This window comes from Taudactylus pleione, unplaced genomic scaffold (assembly GCF_031769625.1).
Source record: "Taudactylus pleione unplaced genomic scaffold, aTauple2 ptg000419l, whole genome shotgun sequence".
Classification (NCBI taxonomy): Eukaryota; Metazoa; Chordata; class Amphibia; order Anura; family Myobatrachidae; genus Taudactylus; species Taudactylus pleione.
This window is the reverse complement of record NW_028284821.1, coordinates 428,039-442,488: the sequence shown is the minus strand read 5'-3', so window position 1 is coordinate 442,488 and position 14,450 is coordinate 428,039. Positions and strand designations below refer to the sequence as shown.

The following is a 14,450-nucleotide window of genomic DNA, read 5'->3' as shown; positions in this document are numbered from 1 at the left end:
GTACTAATATGCAAAGGACAAGCTAATTTAGTATAGGTAGTTGTCAATTAGAATAAGAAATAGCCAATTCTAGGCTTTTAAAGTAATATTGTTTATCTTTGTATTTTCTTGAAATAGCTGCAATAGTCAGTGGAGTTGTATTCAATTTAGAAAAAGGATAATAGCATGTGTTATTGTAATTGAAACATTTTATTGTGTGTTTATTGTTTATTGAACCAAACCTATTATTCTATAGCAGTGATCCATTCCAGCAATATTGGGTTACTAGAAGTAAATATAGATTGCTTTTGCATAAATTTGTCTGTGTCTGGTTGGGGAACCATTGCCTCTCTGCTGGGGTGTGGTTAGGAGTTGCTGCCAAAGGAAGATTGTTCCGCTACAAAGGTAACTCCTGTCACGAGCAGGGTTTCTCGGCATGGTGGTTGACGGGTAATACCTGTGAGCAGTGGCGTAACTAGAGAGGGTGCAGGGGGTGCACTTGCTATGGGGCCCGGTGGCTTAGGGGGCCCGCTGGCCCAGCAAGCAACCCCTGCACCCAGGGCCGGATTAAGCATGTAATTATTTTTAGACTCCCCCTGCCCCCGGCCCTGATGTCCAGAGGGGCCCCGGGGTTCAGGTGCACCAAATGGGGCCCTGGCACCTAATAGATATTCAGAAACGAAATGCTCCGGGACGGCTGCCTGTCCGCCTCGTTCCGCAAATAAGCAAAAAAAATTGAAGCCGCCCAACACCCCCTTACAGCCTTTGTTTAGTCCGGTCCGGCGGTCCTGTCCTGTACAAGGCTTATGAATGGCGTCGCAACGCGTGATGTCATCACGCATGATGCTGCCCCAGGCGCCGGCTCTTCCATGCAGCCGCGGCCTGAGAAGAGCAGCATGGCAGTCCACAGCCAGGGAGCAGGAAATAAGTGCCGCCTCCGTGTACAGTGAGTTGCCATACAGCAACTGCAGCACCCCTCCACCTCTGCATCTGCAAACACCCTCTTTGGCAGCCCCACCCTGGAGCCACAATGACGGGCAATGCAGCAGCATGAGCCTTCACCCCCAGAGTGCGGTGTGGTATGTCATCTTACTTTTTCTGTAATTCTGCTGTTACTTCCAAACATATACTATACGAAAATGGGGTGTAATTTTTTATACATATGTGTGTCTATGTATGAATGTATGTATATATGTGTGTTAGTGTGTGTGTATATATATATATATATATATATATATATATACACACTATGTGTGTGTGTATGTGTATATGTATATATATATATATATATATATATGTATATATATCTATATCACACACACACAATGTATGAGCTCACTCTAGGAGCAGGGTGCTGAGCAGAGGCCACATTTTAGCAGTGATGTCTCGCTACAGTAACTATAGTGATACAAAATTAAAATATCAGCACCCTGCTCCTAGAGCGAACACATTTCTTTGAAGTGGTAGAGTGGATAATAAATATATACACACACACACATTTTTATTAATGCCACCCTCTGGGGTGGGGTTGAGGGGGGAGAGGAGAGGGAATGGGGGCCCCAGAGATATTGATGTACCGGGGCCCCAAGATTTCTGTTGCCGGCCCACCCGGGGGGAATCAACCACCGGCATCTGTTACTATGACCCTGATGGCACGGTGGAAGGCATCTATACAAGAATCTATAGCCTTCCCTGCACCGCGACGCTTACATATGCAGAGTGTCTGCGTCTCCTCCGTGCTGTGTGCCGTCACAAAGCATGACGTCACATAAGTACCGCCCCTTTACCGGTCCGCGCCGTGTTGAGAAGCAGCCTTGTCCGAACTCCAAGACCAGTGAGCTGAGCTCAGTGAAGGCCGGGTGAGTGACTGATCCTCTAGGGCTCTATTTATTAACAATATTTTTACTAAAATAAAGTGAAAAAGGGTGTTTTCACACCCGTTTCACATTATTTTAGTTTCACCTGTAGTTATTACAGGGCAATTGGAGTAGAATTAGTAAAATTCTACTCCAACCCCTAAGTATCACTTATTTTTAGTAAAGCAGATCGCATTTCCCATAATTTTAATAGGAAATGTGATCCAACCAGAGTTACTAAAAATAAATTAAAAATACCGGGGGAAGCCCTGTGATAATAACGCCACCTGGAGGTGGCGTTATCCAGGGTCTCCCCCGGTTACTGGGCTCCCACTCTGCTCTAACTGGGAGAGCAGAGGCGGGAGCCGGTACCTGTAATCAGCTATGTGGTCTAAACAGACCGCAAGCTGATTGCTGTAAAAAAAAGAAAAAAAAAATGGAAAAATTTTTTTTTTTACTTACCTGAATCCAGGGACCGGTGATCGGGCCTCCGGTGATGGCTCCTCTCCGGTCAGCTGGTCTCCCACAGTGCACTGCTGCCAGGTCATCAGGTGATCGGGTCCCAGTGCAGTATGGGAGATCACCTGACCGGGAAGCCCGGAGAAGATCACCGGAGGCCAGGAGGATGCAGGTAAGTGTAATGAAGGGAGGGGGGGGGTTTGCGGGGGGCGGGGCTTAGCATTGTTGGGGGATAGCAGTGACGGTGGGTCGGTGCATGCGTGGGCTCTTAGTCACTGTATTTTTTCCGAAAATACCGCGTCTAGAGTGCAGATGGGATCCGCAGGGACAGAGCTTTATCGCAAGCTCTGTCCCTGCAAGGGATTTATAGTAAATCCCTGTGATATTGCCTGAATTCGCAATGCGAATTCACTCGGTAATATCACACTACAATCCGCTTGCTGCTGATCAGCATTCTAAAAATGTGAATAAATAAATATGCATGTCACATGTGTGTGCATATATATATATATATATATATATATATATATGGATATATCTGAATACAAGTAGAATTTTATATATATGTATATATATATACGTATATATATATATATATATATACACACACACAGATTTGTTACAGGTTGAAACACGATGGATCATCAAGCTAGACACCTTGGGCCTGATTCAGACCCACTCGCGAGCGGCTGTCCGCTTGCAAGTGGGTCGATGTTATGCACTGAGCATGCGCACGACGGAGGGAGCTCCGTCGTGCGCATGCACCAGACGCGACGAGCGAAGGAAATTCCTTCGCTCGTTGTGTCCGATCAAAGGGGGCGTGCTGTCAATGTTGATTGACAGCACGCCCCCTTTGGTGGGCGTGCCGGGGGCGTGCCTCCCTGACGGGGGCGTTCCCACGGGAACGCCTCCCGTCAGAAGCCGGCCCACTGACATCACTAGTGATGTCAGTGGGAGTGATTTTGGCTCTGATAGAGTCAAAATCACTCCGGAGCTTGCGGTTGAAAACCTCAACCGCAGGCTCCGGCTCGCAAATTCGATGGTCGCGATGGTCTCGACCATCGCGGCCATCACAAAGCACGCTCGTATAGCCTGTGGGTGGTGACCCACAGCTATACGAGCGTCCAGGAGGACGCTCCATGAAAATGGAGCCCGGCCCTCATTCAGAGCGTGCGCTCTGCTCAGAGCGTACGGCTCTGAATGAGGGCCCTTGTCCCCTTGAGACACTGGGGTTACAGTGTTTCAGTTAACCACTTAGATGGCTGTTTTTTGATCCAGTTATGTGATACACATTGATCAATATTTATTACCTGTGAGTTTTACATTCAAGATCTATATATTGAGTGTGAGCATGCAGCATTGTTGTTCTACTAGGGGAGTATTAAGCTAGTTGCACCTCTCTATGCTGCAGCTATTTGTATCCAGTCTTATTCTGTTTTTTTCAGATTAAGTAATTTTATTGTATAAATTCTACTATTATGTCACCATAGCACTAGATGCTGTGAACTATTCGATTTGTTTCACGTTTATATATGCATGCTGTATTGTACATTTTTTTTAAATGTATGTGTTGTATGTTTATTGTTGTATATGTATCACTATGGTAACGGAGGGGCTTGGACGTCACTTCCTGCATTGATGGTTTCCGGCACCGGATGCAGCCAGTGGCGTCGGGCTTACACAAGTCATGCTTGTTATTTAAAGCTTGGTAAGTTGTAGCATTGTTTATATTTGGCTTGACAAAAACGCTAATAAATGCGTTGAAACATTGCACTTTATGCCGTATTAAGTGTTACCTTATTTACCAGTCTGGAGTGCCGCCTGTGGGATTTTGTATTTCAGCAATCTTGCTCTGAGTTTTGCTGTGGAAGGCAACCGGCATAGTACCAACATTTTCCAGAGAGTGCCAGATCGTGGATTTGTGTATATGTGTGTGTGTGTGTATGTATATATATATATATATATATATATATAATTCTGGTTGAGACCCGAGTTGGGGGGGCCCCTTTAAAATTTTGCTATGGGGCCCACAAAGTTCTAGTTACGCCCCTGCCTGTGAGGATGCTATGGCAAGGGGCGTCTGGCGGTGGCGCTGGTGTCTGGCGGGGTGCATTGCCTGTGCATAGTCCTGTGTGGGCATACTGTCACTCTGGTCTGGTTAGGCCTGCTGGTGCTTCTGTTCCGTTCTGGCATTGGCGCCGCCATCTTGCCTCCGGACATGTGGCCTAGTTGCCCTATCCTGGTGTGTCACATGCTCTCTCTAGCCTCTCACAGTGCGGCACTGGGTATTTAAGGGAGTGCAGAGCTTCCTTTCATTGCCAGTGCAACGTGTTTCTCAGCGCAAGCTGAGAGAGAGTTCCTGAGCTTGTCCGCCTGCTTGTTGGATCTTTGCCTTAGCCTGCTTACCTGACCTGCTCCATACCCTGCTGGAATGCCCTGCCTCCTCCTATTGCCTCTCCCTTGCCTGAGTACCTGTGTCAGCTATTACCCTGCACCCTGCCTCCACTTGCAAATCCTCTGGACATTATCATTCACTTCAGCCTGCCATTCACTTCAGCCTCCCATTCACTTCAGCCTGCAAATCATTTCAGCCTCCCACTCACTTCAGCCTGCATTTCACTTCAGCCTGCATTTCACTTCAGCCTGCAATTCATTTCAGCCTCACAAGACCTGGAATACTGGACTGCCTTCTGCTATCACTACCTGGACTTTTTCCCATTGCCTCACTACAGTTCCCAAGTGCACTTAGTGCTATACCCGGACTTTCTGTTTTGCCACATTCATGTCTGTTAAGCCACTCATTAAAAACTCCACGTTTATTTTTAAATCTGCTTCAGTGTCTGCTCCTATTACCACCCCGGGCCCACAACAAAACCAGAACGTCACAACTCCAGCTTGTACCTGCACCACACTATCTATATCCTCACCTCTTCAGGTGTATTGAATGAGAATAAAATGTATTGTGTATTCAATGAGATTTAAAATGATGTTTTGGGCAGATTTATTATTTGAAAATACTGCTGCTATTGTAATTTTAATCCTCTGATTTAGTGATGTTCATGGGTAAAACCTAATTGATGTAAAGTGAAGATGTTTGCATCAGTCCTGTCATAATTGGTCTACAGTACAGAAATGAGAATTGTGAAGCAAGGATATGAGAAATATTCTTTATACATTTGTTGAAATAGATTTATTAAGGTGGTTACTAAGTCCTTTGTCAGTAGTTATAATAGGACACTTAAGGACACCTGGGCCTAGAGATTTATTTAAATGCAGGTTACAGTAGTAATGGCCATTTTTATCACTTCTTTTGTAATATCCTTGTTCAATTTCTTCCTCTGTTGGGTTGTGAAGCCTATTGAAGAAAATGTTATGAGTCATTTGTTAGAATATCTCTATAGAGATTAGTATAATAGTGCTATTATTTGTTACTGAGAAGTATAGCTAATTCCTGATAATGGATCTTTAATTGTGGTGCAATATATGTGTTTTTCACTGTTCTTTGACCATCTATGGTATTATTTTCCCAGATTTGTGGCCTTGTCTGTAAAATGTTATTTTAGCTATAGAGCCTGCTCAGAGACGCATGCTATGTCGATGTCGCATGCAAGCGGACAATATTTTCAGTCTGTAAAAGGGGGGTGGCTAGCCACACATGGGCGTGTCAGGGGCATGTCGCGTTCAGCGACTGTGTCCAAAGACTGACCCTGGCGGCCATGGTCAGACGGAGAAATTGCATCTCCATAGAGCTGGTGCAATATCCAATGGTGCATCCGATGGTGTGTCACATCGGCGGTGGATGTCTCAGTAGGAAACTCGACGGTTGCGCTTTTAATCACGCTGCAGTAAAAGACTCAGTCGCTTCTCTGAATCTTAATTTAGTTTTCTATGTGGCTGCTGTATAGCAAGTTTACTAGAATTGAATTATTAGTAGTTAATGTAATTACTGTGTCATTAGTGGGATTATTTACATTACATGTATAATAAGTGACGTATTCTGTAATTTAAGATGTAAAATGCTACATTGTCTATACTGTACTTTCTTGGACAAGTAACTGATAATATGGCCCAGCATTACCCCCTTTTACATGTTTCACTAAACAGGACTAGGATACCCCAGTGTTCTATATTATCACTCACGATTTGCCATTGTGTTTCATTTGTTTTAGTAACACTGAAGTTTGAAGATGTCTACCTTTCCTAATAACCACGTTATGGGTCGGATGCAGCTGCGATAAGTCGGATGCAGCTGCGAGATGCATGCGTCCAGGTTCTGTAGACACAGAATCTGAGTTTCGATTGAGGGAGATGCACAGCCTCAGAAATGTTATTAAAAATGTATTAACCATTCCTGGGCGGAGACAGGGTGGTGGCTTAGCGGATGGAGATGGTCTGATGGGCGTGTTACGGGAGTGGTGGAAGTTTTGATGGTGCAACCAGGGGCGTATTTATAATGGGTGCAGGGTGTGCGGCGCACATGAGCCCCTAGGTCAAGGGGGGGCCGCACCGCACATCCTGCACCCTTACTTTTTTTTCACACTTACCTCTATGATGTCCCATGGAGTAGTGTGCTAAAAAATGCCTGGAAAATGCCCGCTACGGCCATTTTCCCAGTGTTTTGCGCATGTGCAGTAGAAAATCACTTTGGATCATGGCTGCCATTCCATTTTCCTGGAGAACTGCGCATGTGCAGTAGACTCCGGGCACACTCTAGTACCCAGAGTTTACTGCTGCTGTCAGTTCGCTGACAGCAGCCAGGGAGAGGAGGGGGCCCTGGAGGGTGAGTGAACATGGGCCCCCTCCTCTCTTAATACGCCCCTGGGTGCAACCAATGTTGCTTCTAAAGAAGCAACATGTGGTATGTCAGCGTATATGGATGCTAAAAGAGGGCGTCTCAGTCCTTGCACATTCGGATGCAAGGCTGCAGACTGGGGAAGGGTTTGTAGCAGCATTTGCATAAAGTCGCAGGTGTGCGACCAGCAAAAGATGCAGACATGAACGGACTCATAATCAGGTCCTATATACCCCTTGCATTGTAACATGGTTTGGCCCAGTGTACTAGTTACTACTGTTTTTTTTTATTTGCTCCCAACTCAGCCCCGAAGTGTCTCAATCAGTAGATAACAGCGATTAAGCATTTGCAGAATAGATCACAGTTGTAACATTTTCAGCAGCATCCGCTCATTTTTTTGTCAGTTGAAGTCATTGTTGAATGTCTGTAGTATGTACAAATGTACAGATGAGTTATAGTTATAAACGGATGCTCATACACTCATCAGTGTTCTGATTTACTGAGATACGTAATATGAAATGTTATCCAGCTGCATGGGGGGGGGCTTCAAATATCACTGACTGGCCACCTGGGGTCACTCTGAGTTTAGCAGGATAAAGAAGCACAACAGCAATGTTTTGTTCATAGTGGGGCCCATTTAGGGGTGTATGCACCATTAAACTGGTTTTACCACATAAATTATTGCTGCTGTAAGTGTACTGCACAGGTTAAATCGACGACCTCTCGTAGGCGCCTGCCACACACAGGCTATTACACATACCCCTCCCTATAAGTAGGTTTTCCTTACCATGGTAATCTAAAAATGTTGCAATTACGTGGCAGAAGTTGCTGTTTATGTTGTCCTGGTTAGGACCTAATATACGTTACTTATGTATTCTTTTAACTTGCACGGTGCCAGATGTTGTTGCACCTGCAATGTCTAATCCATATGCAGACTAAAGGAATTGATCATTTGAGAACTCTTAAACCACTCTACTGGCAATTTTTTTTTTTTTTTTAAACGGGGAGCTTCTTCCTGGGTGTCACTTGGAGGAGATGTATCAAGCCTTGGAGATAGATAAAGTGGGCTGTTGCCCAAAGCAACCAATCAGCTACTAACTACCATTTACCTAGCACAGTCAATGAAATGACAGTTAGAAGCTGATTGGTTGCTGGGGCAACTTTATCACTCTCCAAGGCTTGATACATCTCCCCTTTAGTAATAGTTTGTCTTGTCTCTGTTGGATATTTTCCCCAAAAATCCATAGCCTATGTAATGCTGCAGCTAAAAAAATAGTCACCACTCTCACAATGGGGGCATGTTTATCACAATCTGTATTTTCTTTCCTTCTGAGCTGAAACTAGCAGCTCCTTGTATACTTGTACAGTTTCAATGTTTTTGAACCTTACACAGCATGCTAAATCAGCCACCTTAAGGGATATATTTCCTAAAGTGCGGCTTTATAGAAGTGGAGATGTTGCCCATAGAATCCAATCAAATTCAAGCTATATTCTTCTATAATGTGCTAGATAAATGATAAGTAGAATCTGATTGGTTGCTATGGGCCATAGCAACCAATCAGAACCAATCAGATTCTACTTATCATTTGTGTCCCCAGCATCCGGCTGGGGTCCTGTGTCACTGACTCCATCTACAGGTGGTGAGCAGCAGCGCTGAGTGTCCTATAGGATGCTCTGCGCTGACTTAAGTCCCGGGAAATTCCCTGGTCGATTGAAGGGTTGGCTACCCGAGAACGTGTTCCCGGGTAGGTACCTTTCAGACATACGCTGCAACCCGGGAATTTGTCTGAGGCAGGCCAAATTCCCGGGATTCTTGGTATGTCTCAAAGGGGTATAAGTCAACTCGTTAAGCTTATTACCCTGCATACTTTATATATCTAGACTTGCGATCCTCTAGTTAACACAACTGTTCTGTATTAATTTACTGTGTAACTGTGCAGGCATTGCTGTTTATGATAGACAAGGTATTAAATACTCTTTCATAGTTCACTTTTTTAATAAGCTTTCAGCGTATTACTGAATACTGTATTATACCTCAATGTTTCATATACAGCTATGTCAATTTTGATTCTTCCTTGATGGAGTTACCTATTCTCTTTATAGAAGTCACCGTGTCAGCACGGATTGGCTCCTCAGAGACCAGACTTGCTCTGCTGTAATTCTAAGGCAGACTTTTCATTAAAGTGTACACTGATTTTGCTCAATTCCAGAGGGGCTAGAAATGAAAGTAGGCCAATACTTTGTACTCAACTTTCTCCAAGTGACTTTGCCTATGCTTTTGAATGATCTTTAGGTTGATTCACTGCTAAGTCTTGTTGCTCAAATGTAAATTTATATAGTATAAAGATATTCTAATATTTACTGGTTCTTGATGTCCAGTGCTTCATTATAGGTACACCATGAGCCTCATTTAGATTAGGTCACAAATATAGTATGGCTGCCTAATATGTATAGTGTGCTTTTTGACTTGAGTGGCAGATATTTTAAATTATATGCAGGTAAAAATACAGTGTAAGTAGAGTAAGCTGCCACTTCAAGTGGAAGGATTATTTTTTATACAAACAATGATATTATGGGCCGTATTCAATTTGGAGTGAAAAGCCGTTTTCAGCTAAACCTTTTCGCTGATGATGTCATTTTCGCCGATTTCACTCATCCCCGTATTCAATTTTGGCGTCTCTTCGCTGGTGCGAAAACGCAATGCAATGTAATAGGCGAAAAAGTTTTGCCTATGAATACCCGGCAGAAAAAAGTGCAGAATTGGAGTTTTGGGGTGCAGAGGTGCAGAAACCACTCTGCACCCTTCGTACACCCCCCTTGATGCAAACTGCATAAAAAACACATAAAAAACACAAAGGACACCCCAAAAAAGCACTTTGAAAATGTGGGCGAAAAAAATTTAAAGTGGGGGTACAAATTCAAAAACTAGCAAAATAGCCTTGGGGGGGTCTGCAAGTATGGGGGAGGTGTATTTTTTATTGCAGATGATTGCTGAAGGAGCGTATTTGGCGCTTTTTAATGCTTGACTTTAGCGATTTTGAAATATGCTTGCACCCATTTTCAAGTACCCCAAATTTGATGGAAGTACTTATTTTGGCCCCAAAAAGTTGCTAAATGCTATTCACCACTGTCCCAAAGACGCTAAATAGCACCTATTGAGACCCTTCAAAGACCCCAAATACCTTTTGCAGGGCTATTCGGGGATACCCATAGTGAACCCCTATGTCAGAGCATCTTTATGGGGGTGTCAGGCTGATTTCCCCAAAAACGACAGGATTTTTGGCCAATTTCATTTTCGCTGGGTCCCGTTTTCGCCAATTTGGAATTGAATACGGGGATATGCGGGGACGCAAGCGATAAGTTTTCGACGGCAAAACCTCCGATGACGGCGAAAAGTCCGGCAACTGACTTTTTGTTTCAAATTGATGACCCTATGACTCGGGAAGCCCTTCATGGCATGCTGTCATTGCAGAACCACAAATACCAGAATGCCCATGTCTGCCAGGACGTGAAGGTACTTAGAGAACTACTGTTTCTTTTCATTTAAATCCACAGTTTAAAGAAATAAATAAAGAAAACCCCTGTTGCTCCTAGTGGAGCTGTGCTGAAATGAAGGAGAAGCCTCCTGTCAGCAAACAGTCAATTACATTGACTGGATCAGGAGAAAACCTCTCTAATAGGCCCCACGTGGGTTATAAATGGGATGCACTATTCAATGAAGTTCATTGATGCATTGCTACAATAAACTTCATGAACACAGTGAAGTTCATTCATAGTGTTGGTTATCCATGCAAGCATGTGTAGTTTTCCAAGCATCAGCATACTCTGGCAGACATAAGCATGATAGCATCTGTAGTTCTACCAACGTCAGCATGCACCTGCAGTTAATGCTTGCTAGTGTTTGCTGGGACAGGCTGGGTACGGGATGCCAGCGCTCGGGATCCCGGCAGTCAGAATCCTGACGCCGGCATCCCGACAGGGTTAGGATACCGACACCTATCGGTAAGTTTTCTAACCCTACCCCTCCCTCCCCGCTGCCTAAACCTTACATACCATACAACAGTGACCTAATAATCACTACAGTATGACAAATGCTTTGTCTGTACTTGGTGCAAGCTGGATGGGCCAGACGTTTTATGTAATGGAGTTCTGTGGTAGAGAAGTGGAGGTCAAGGCATGCTAAGTGCTTTACCAATGCACAAGGAATCGGTATGAATTACCTGATCGTCCCAAGGTAAGTATTAACTAACCTAACCTCCCCCCCTAACCCTAACCCTCCGTAGGGGTGCCTAACCCTAACCTTCCCCCCAGTGCCTAACCCTAATCCCCCCCTCTAAGTTCCTAAACCCGACCCCGGGGGGGTGCCTAACCCTAAGTCCCCCTCGGGGGTGTCTAACTCTAACCCTCCCTTCCCCTAGTCTAACCCTAACCTCCTGGGGGGGTGCCTAACCCTAAATTTCCCCCGAGAGCCCTAAACCTATCCCACCCTCCCCCTCCCCCCGGCTGTCCGCAGTGGCTCCCGGCATCACTTCAATCGGGATGCCGGGTGCCAGTCAGCACGACTGCATAGAATGGAATGTGCTACTGTTAAGCCCAGTACGAGTATAAGCATGTAATATGCACAAGTTTCATGCATTGATCCGGAGGGTCCTGCTGGACTTGTCTAAACCGCACTGACCTGTATAGCAAAACTGCCATCCCCTGGTCCGTACAGGTAGAGAAAGTACCAGGAAAATCTGTCTTATCTGTCTGCATTATACCTAATAGATAGTGATACCATATTTACATGCACAGTATGCTGCAATAGAATGGTCTTTTACCCTATAGGAATGTTGTGATTATTCCCATTGGCAATTAATTAAGATCTGTCCTAATTTTTCAGCTTTCCAATTATTCCGTGGAAGAGAGGACGTTTCTCAGGATATAGAAGAAGTGTTGGCCGAGACCAGAACACAGCAGAACATTCACTTGGTGTCTGTAGTTGAACTTTTCAAGACGCGCTCAGTTAGATGGCAGATTATAACCGTCATTGTGACAATGGCTTGTTATCAGCTCTGCGGTATCAATGCTGTAAGTAACAATGTGATACATGGAGAATAGGCATTGAATAGATAAAGAACCATTTGTGCTTTCCTCAAACAGATCAGAGCGAATTGTCAGGCTGTAAGTTTGCTTTTGTGGATCAGTTACTGTAGTTACATAATTAGGATGTGCAGGTTGAGTCTCCCATATCCAAATATTCCAAAATACAGAATTTTTTTGGCTTGACTGAGATAATGAAACCTTTGATTTTTTGATGGTTCAATGTACACACTTTGTCTAAGGCACAACTTATAAAAAATATTGTATAAAATTACCTTCAGGCTGTGTGTATAAGGTGTATATGAAATATAACTGAATTTATGTATGTACACAAACTTTGTTTGAGCCACAAAATTATTGAAAATATTGTATAAAATGACCTGCAGGCTGTGTGTATATTTGGGTCTCATTCCCAAGATATTTCATAATGATATGCAAATATTCCAAAATACAGAATGTTCCGTTATCCAAAATACCCCTGGTCCCAAGCATTTTGGATATCGGAGACTCAACCTGTAATAGTGTTAGGACAGAGGACAGTTATTACTAGTTATTTATATAGTGCACACACACATATTCCACAATACTTTGCAGAGAATATTTTCAGGTGTTCACACCAGTCCCTGCCCCAGGGGGAGTTTACTACAGGTTGAGTCTCCCATATTTTATACAAAATTTTCAATAATTTTGTGGCTCAAGCAAAGTTTGTGTACAGAAATGAAATTAATTTATGGTTAATATACACCTTATACACACAGCCTGAAGGTAATTTTATACAATATTTTTAATAATTTGTGCCTTAGACAAAGTTTGCGTACATAGAACCATCAAAAATCAATGGTTTCACTGTCTCAGTCATGCCAAAATAATTCCGTACTTCGGAATATTTGGATATGGGAGACTCAACCTGTATTTATATTATCTAGAACAAGGACACACATACACTAGGATTCATCAGAAGCCACTTCACCTAGAGGAAACCTGATCACCCAGAGGAAACACAACACATGTCACCTAAACATGGGTAGCAGTAGAACGTACATATTCCAGACTGATACTGTAGTTCCATGGTCAGGAACTGAGCTCATGACCTCAGGGTTGTGAGGTTGTAATGCTGACCACTACGCCAATTTATGCTGCGTTGTTTCCAACAGTCCCTGATTTCCATCGACTGTTCCAACAAATTTGTATCCATGGAAATGTGTTTCCATACTGACCATCTATTCTTTACATTAAAAGTCATCTTGTTCTGTATATTCTATTTACTTCTCACCATACACTGTCTCATTCTCTAAGCTCTGTAAATGATGTTTGGGAAAAGAGTATTTGAATGTAAAAGAAATGACATTACAAATGGAGTTTGATGAACACGTCCTGATAGGCATTGCTCCCATCAAGGTGTTGCATGGTGTTTTGTTTTATTTATTTTTTCCAGACAAACTTGGGTTTTCCACACACGTTTTATATTAAGCCATGTATAAAGTATAAAGTAAAATAAATCTGAATTTCTGCTTTTAAAGTTCTCATACTTATCAGACTCTGCCAAAAGCAATACTGTGTGACATAGAGGATTTCAAAGTCCTGGAGCTGAGCCGGTTTTCAATTCCAATTTTTTATTTCTTTTTCGCTCCCTTTATGTCTGTCTCCCTCCCTCCTCTCTCTATCCCCCGCCACCTCCTGATCTGTAACCGTAGCCCTCCCCCAGTTATTTATGTCTTCTGTGAATTATTCTTCTCTGGTCCCATCATTTATTTTCTCCTCTATTCTCCTGTTGTGAAGTCTCACTCTACCCCTGAAATTCAGTCTAGCCTCCAAATTAATTCACCCTCCCTGTGTAATTCATTCCCACCATCTCTCCTAAGATTTCTAGTGGGGAGAATGGGGCAGGGGGCTGTTTCCATGTCACAGTAGTGGTGTGCACACTAGGCTGACCCCGATCTCCTTCGCTCACCTATAAAAACACTTTCACAGCATCCGTTCACCACTGCCCTAGGGAGCGCCATTATGACTCAGTAATTCGTATTTGTTTGGAGGTAATTAATGGTATGAATTGTAACTGTGAATGAGAAACAGTGAAGCTTCGGAGCCTCTCTGGTTCTCCTGTTCAAGAAAAAACAAGGGAGGTTATGCCCTGTCTCTCATTGGACACTGTGCAGCAGATAATACAATGTATTTTTCCTCTCCTAAGTAGCTCACCTATGGACTGCATAGAACTAATATATATGCATTATAGCAATGGTTGCCAAACTCGGTCCTAAAGACACCCTAACAGTCCAGGTTTT

General features: G+C 43.6%; 1 protein-coding gene across 1 annotated transcript in view; it reads left to right on the top strand.

Annotated features, from left to right (window-relative positions):
- SLC2A9 (solute carrier family 2 member 9) overlaps positions 1–14,450 on the top strand; it is a 400,199-nt gene that overhangs the window by 152,306 nt on the left and 233,443 nt on the right. The window contains exon 8 of the mRNA XM_088447118.1: positions 11,969–12,156. Within this exon, the coding sequence (XP_088303244.1) occupies positions 11,969–12,156 (188 nt within the window). The remainder of the gene's footprint in view (positions 1–11,968; positions 12,157–14,450) is intronic.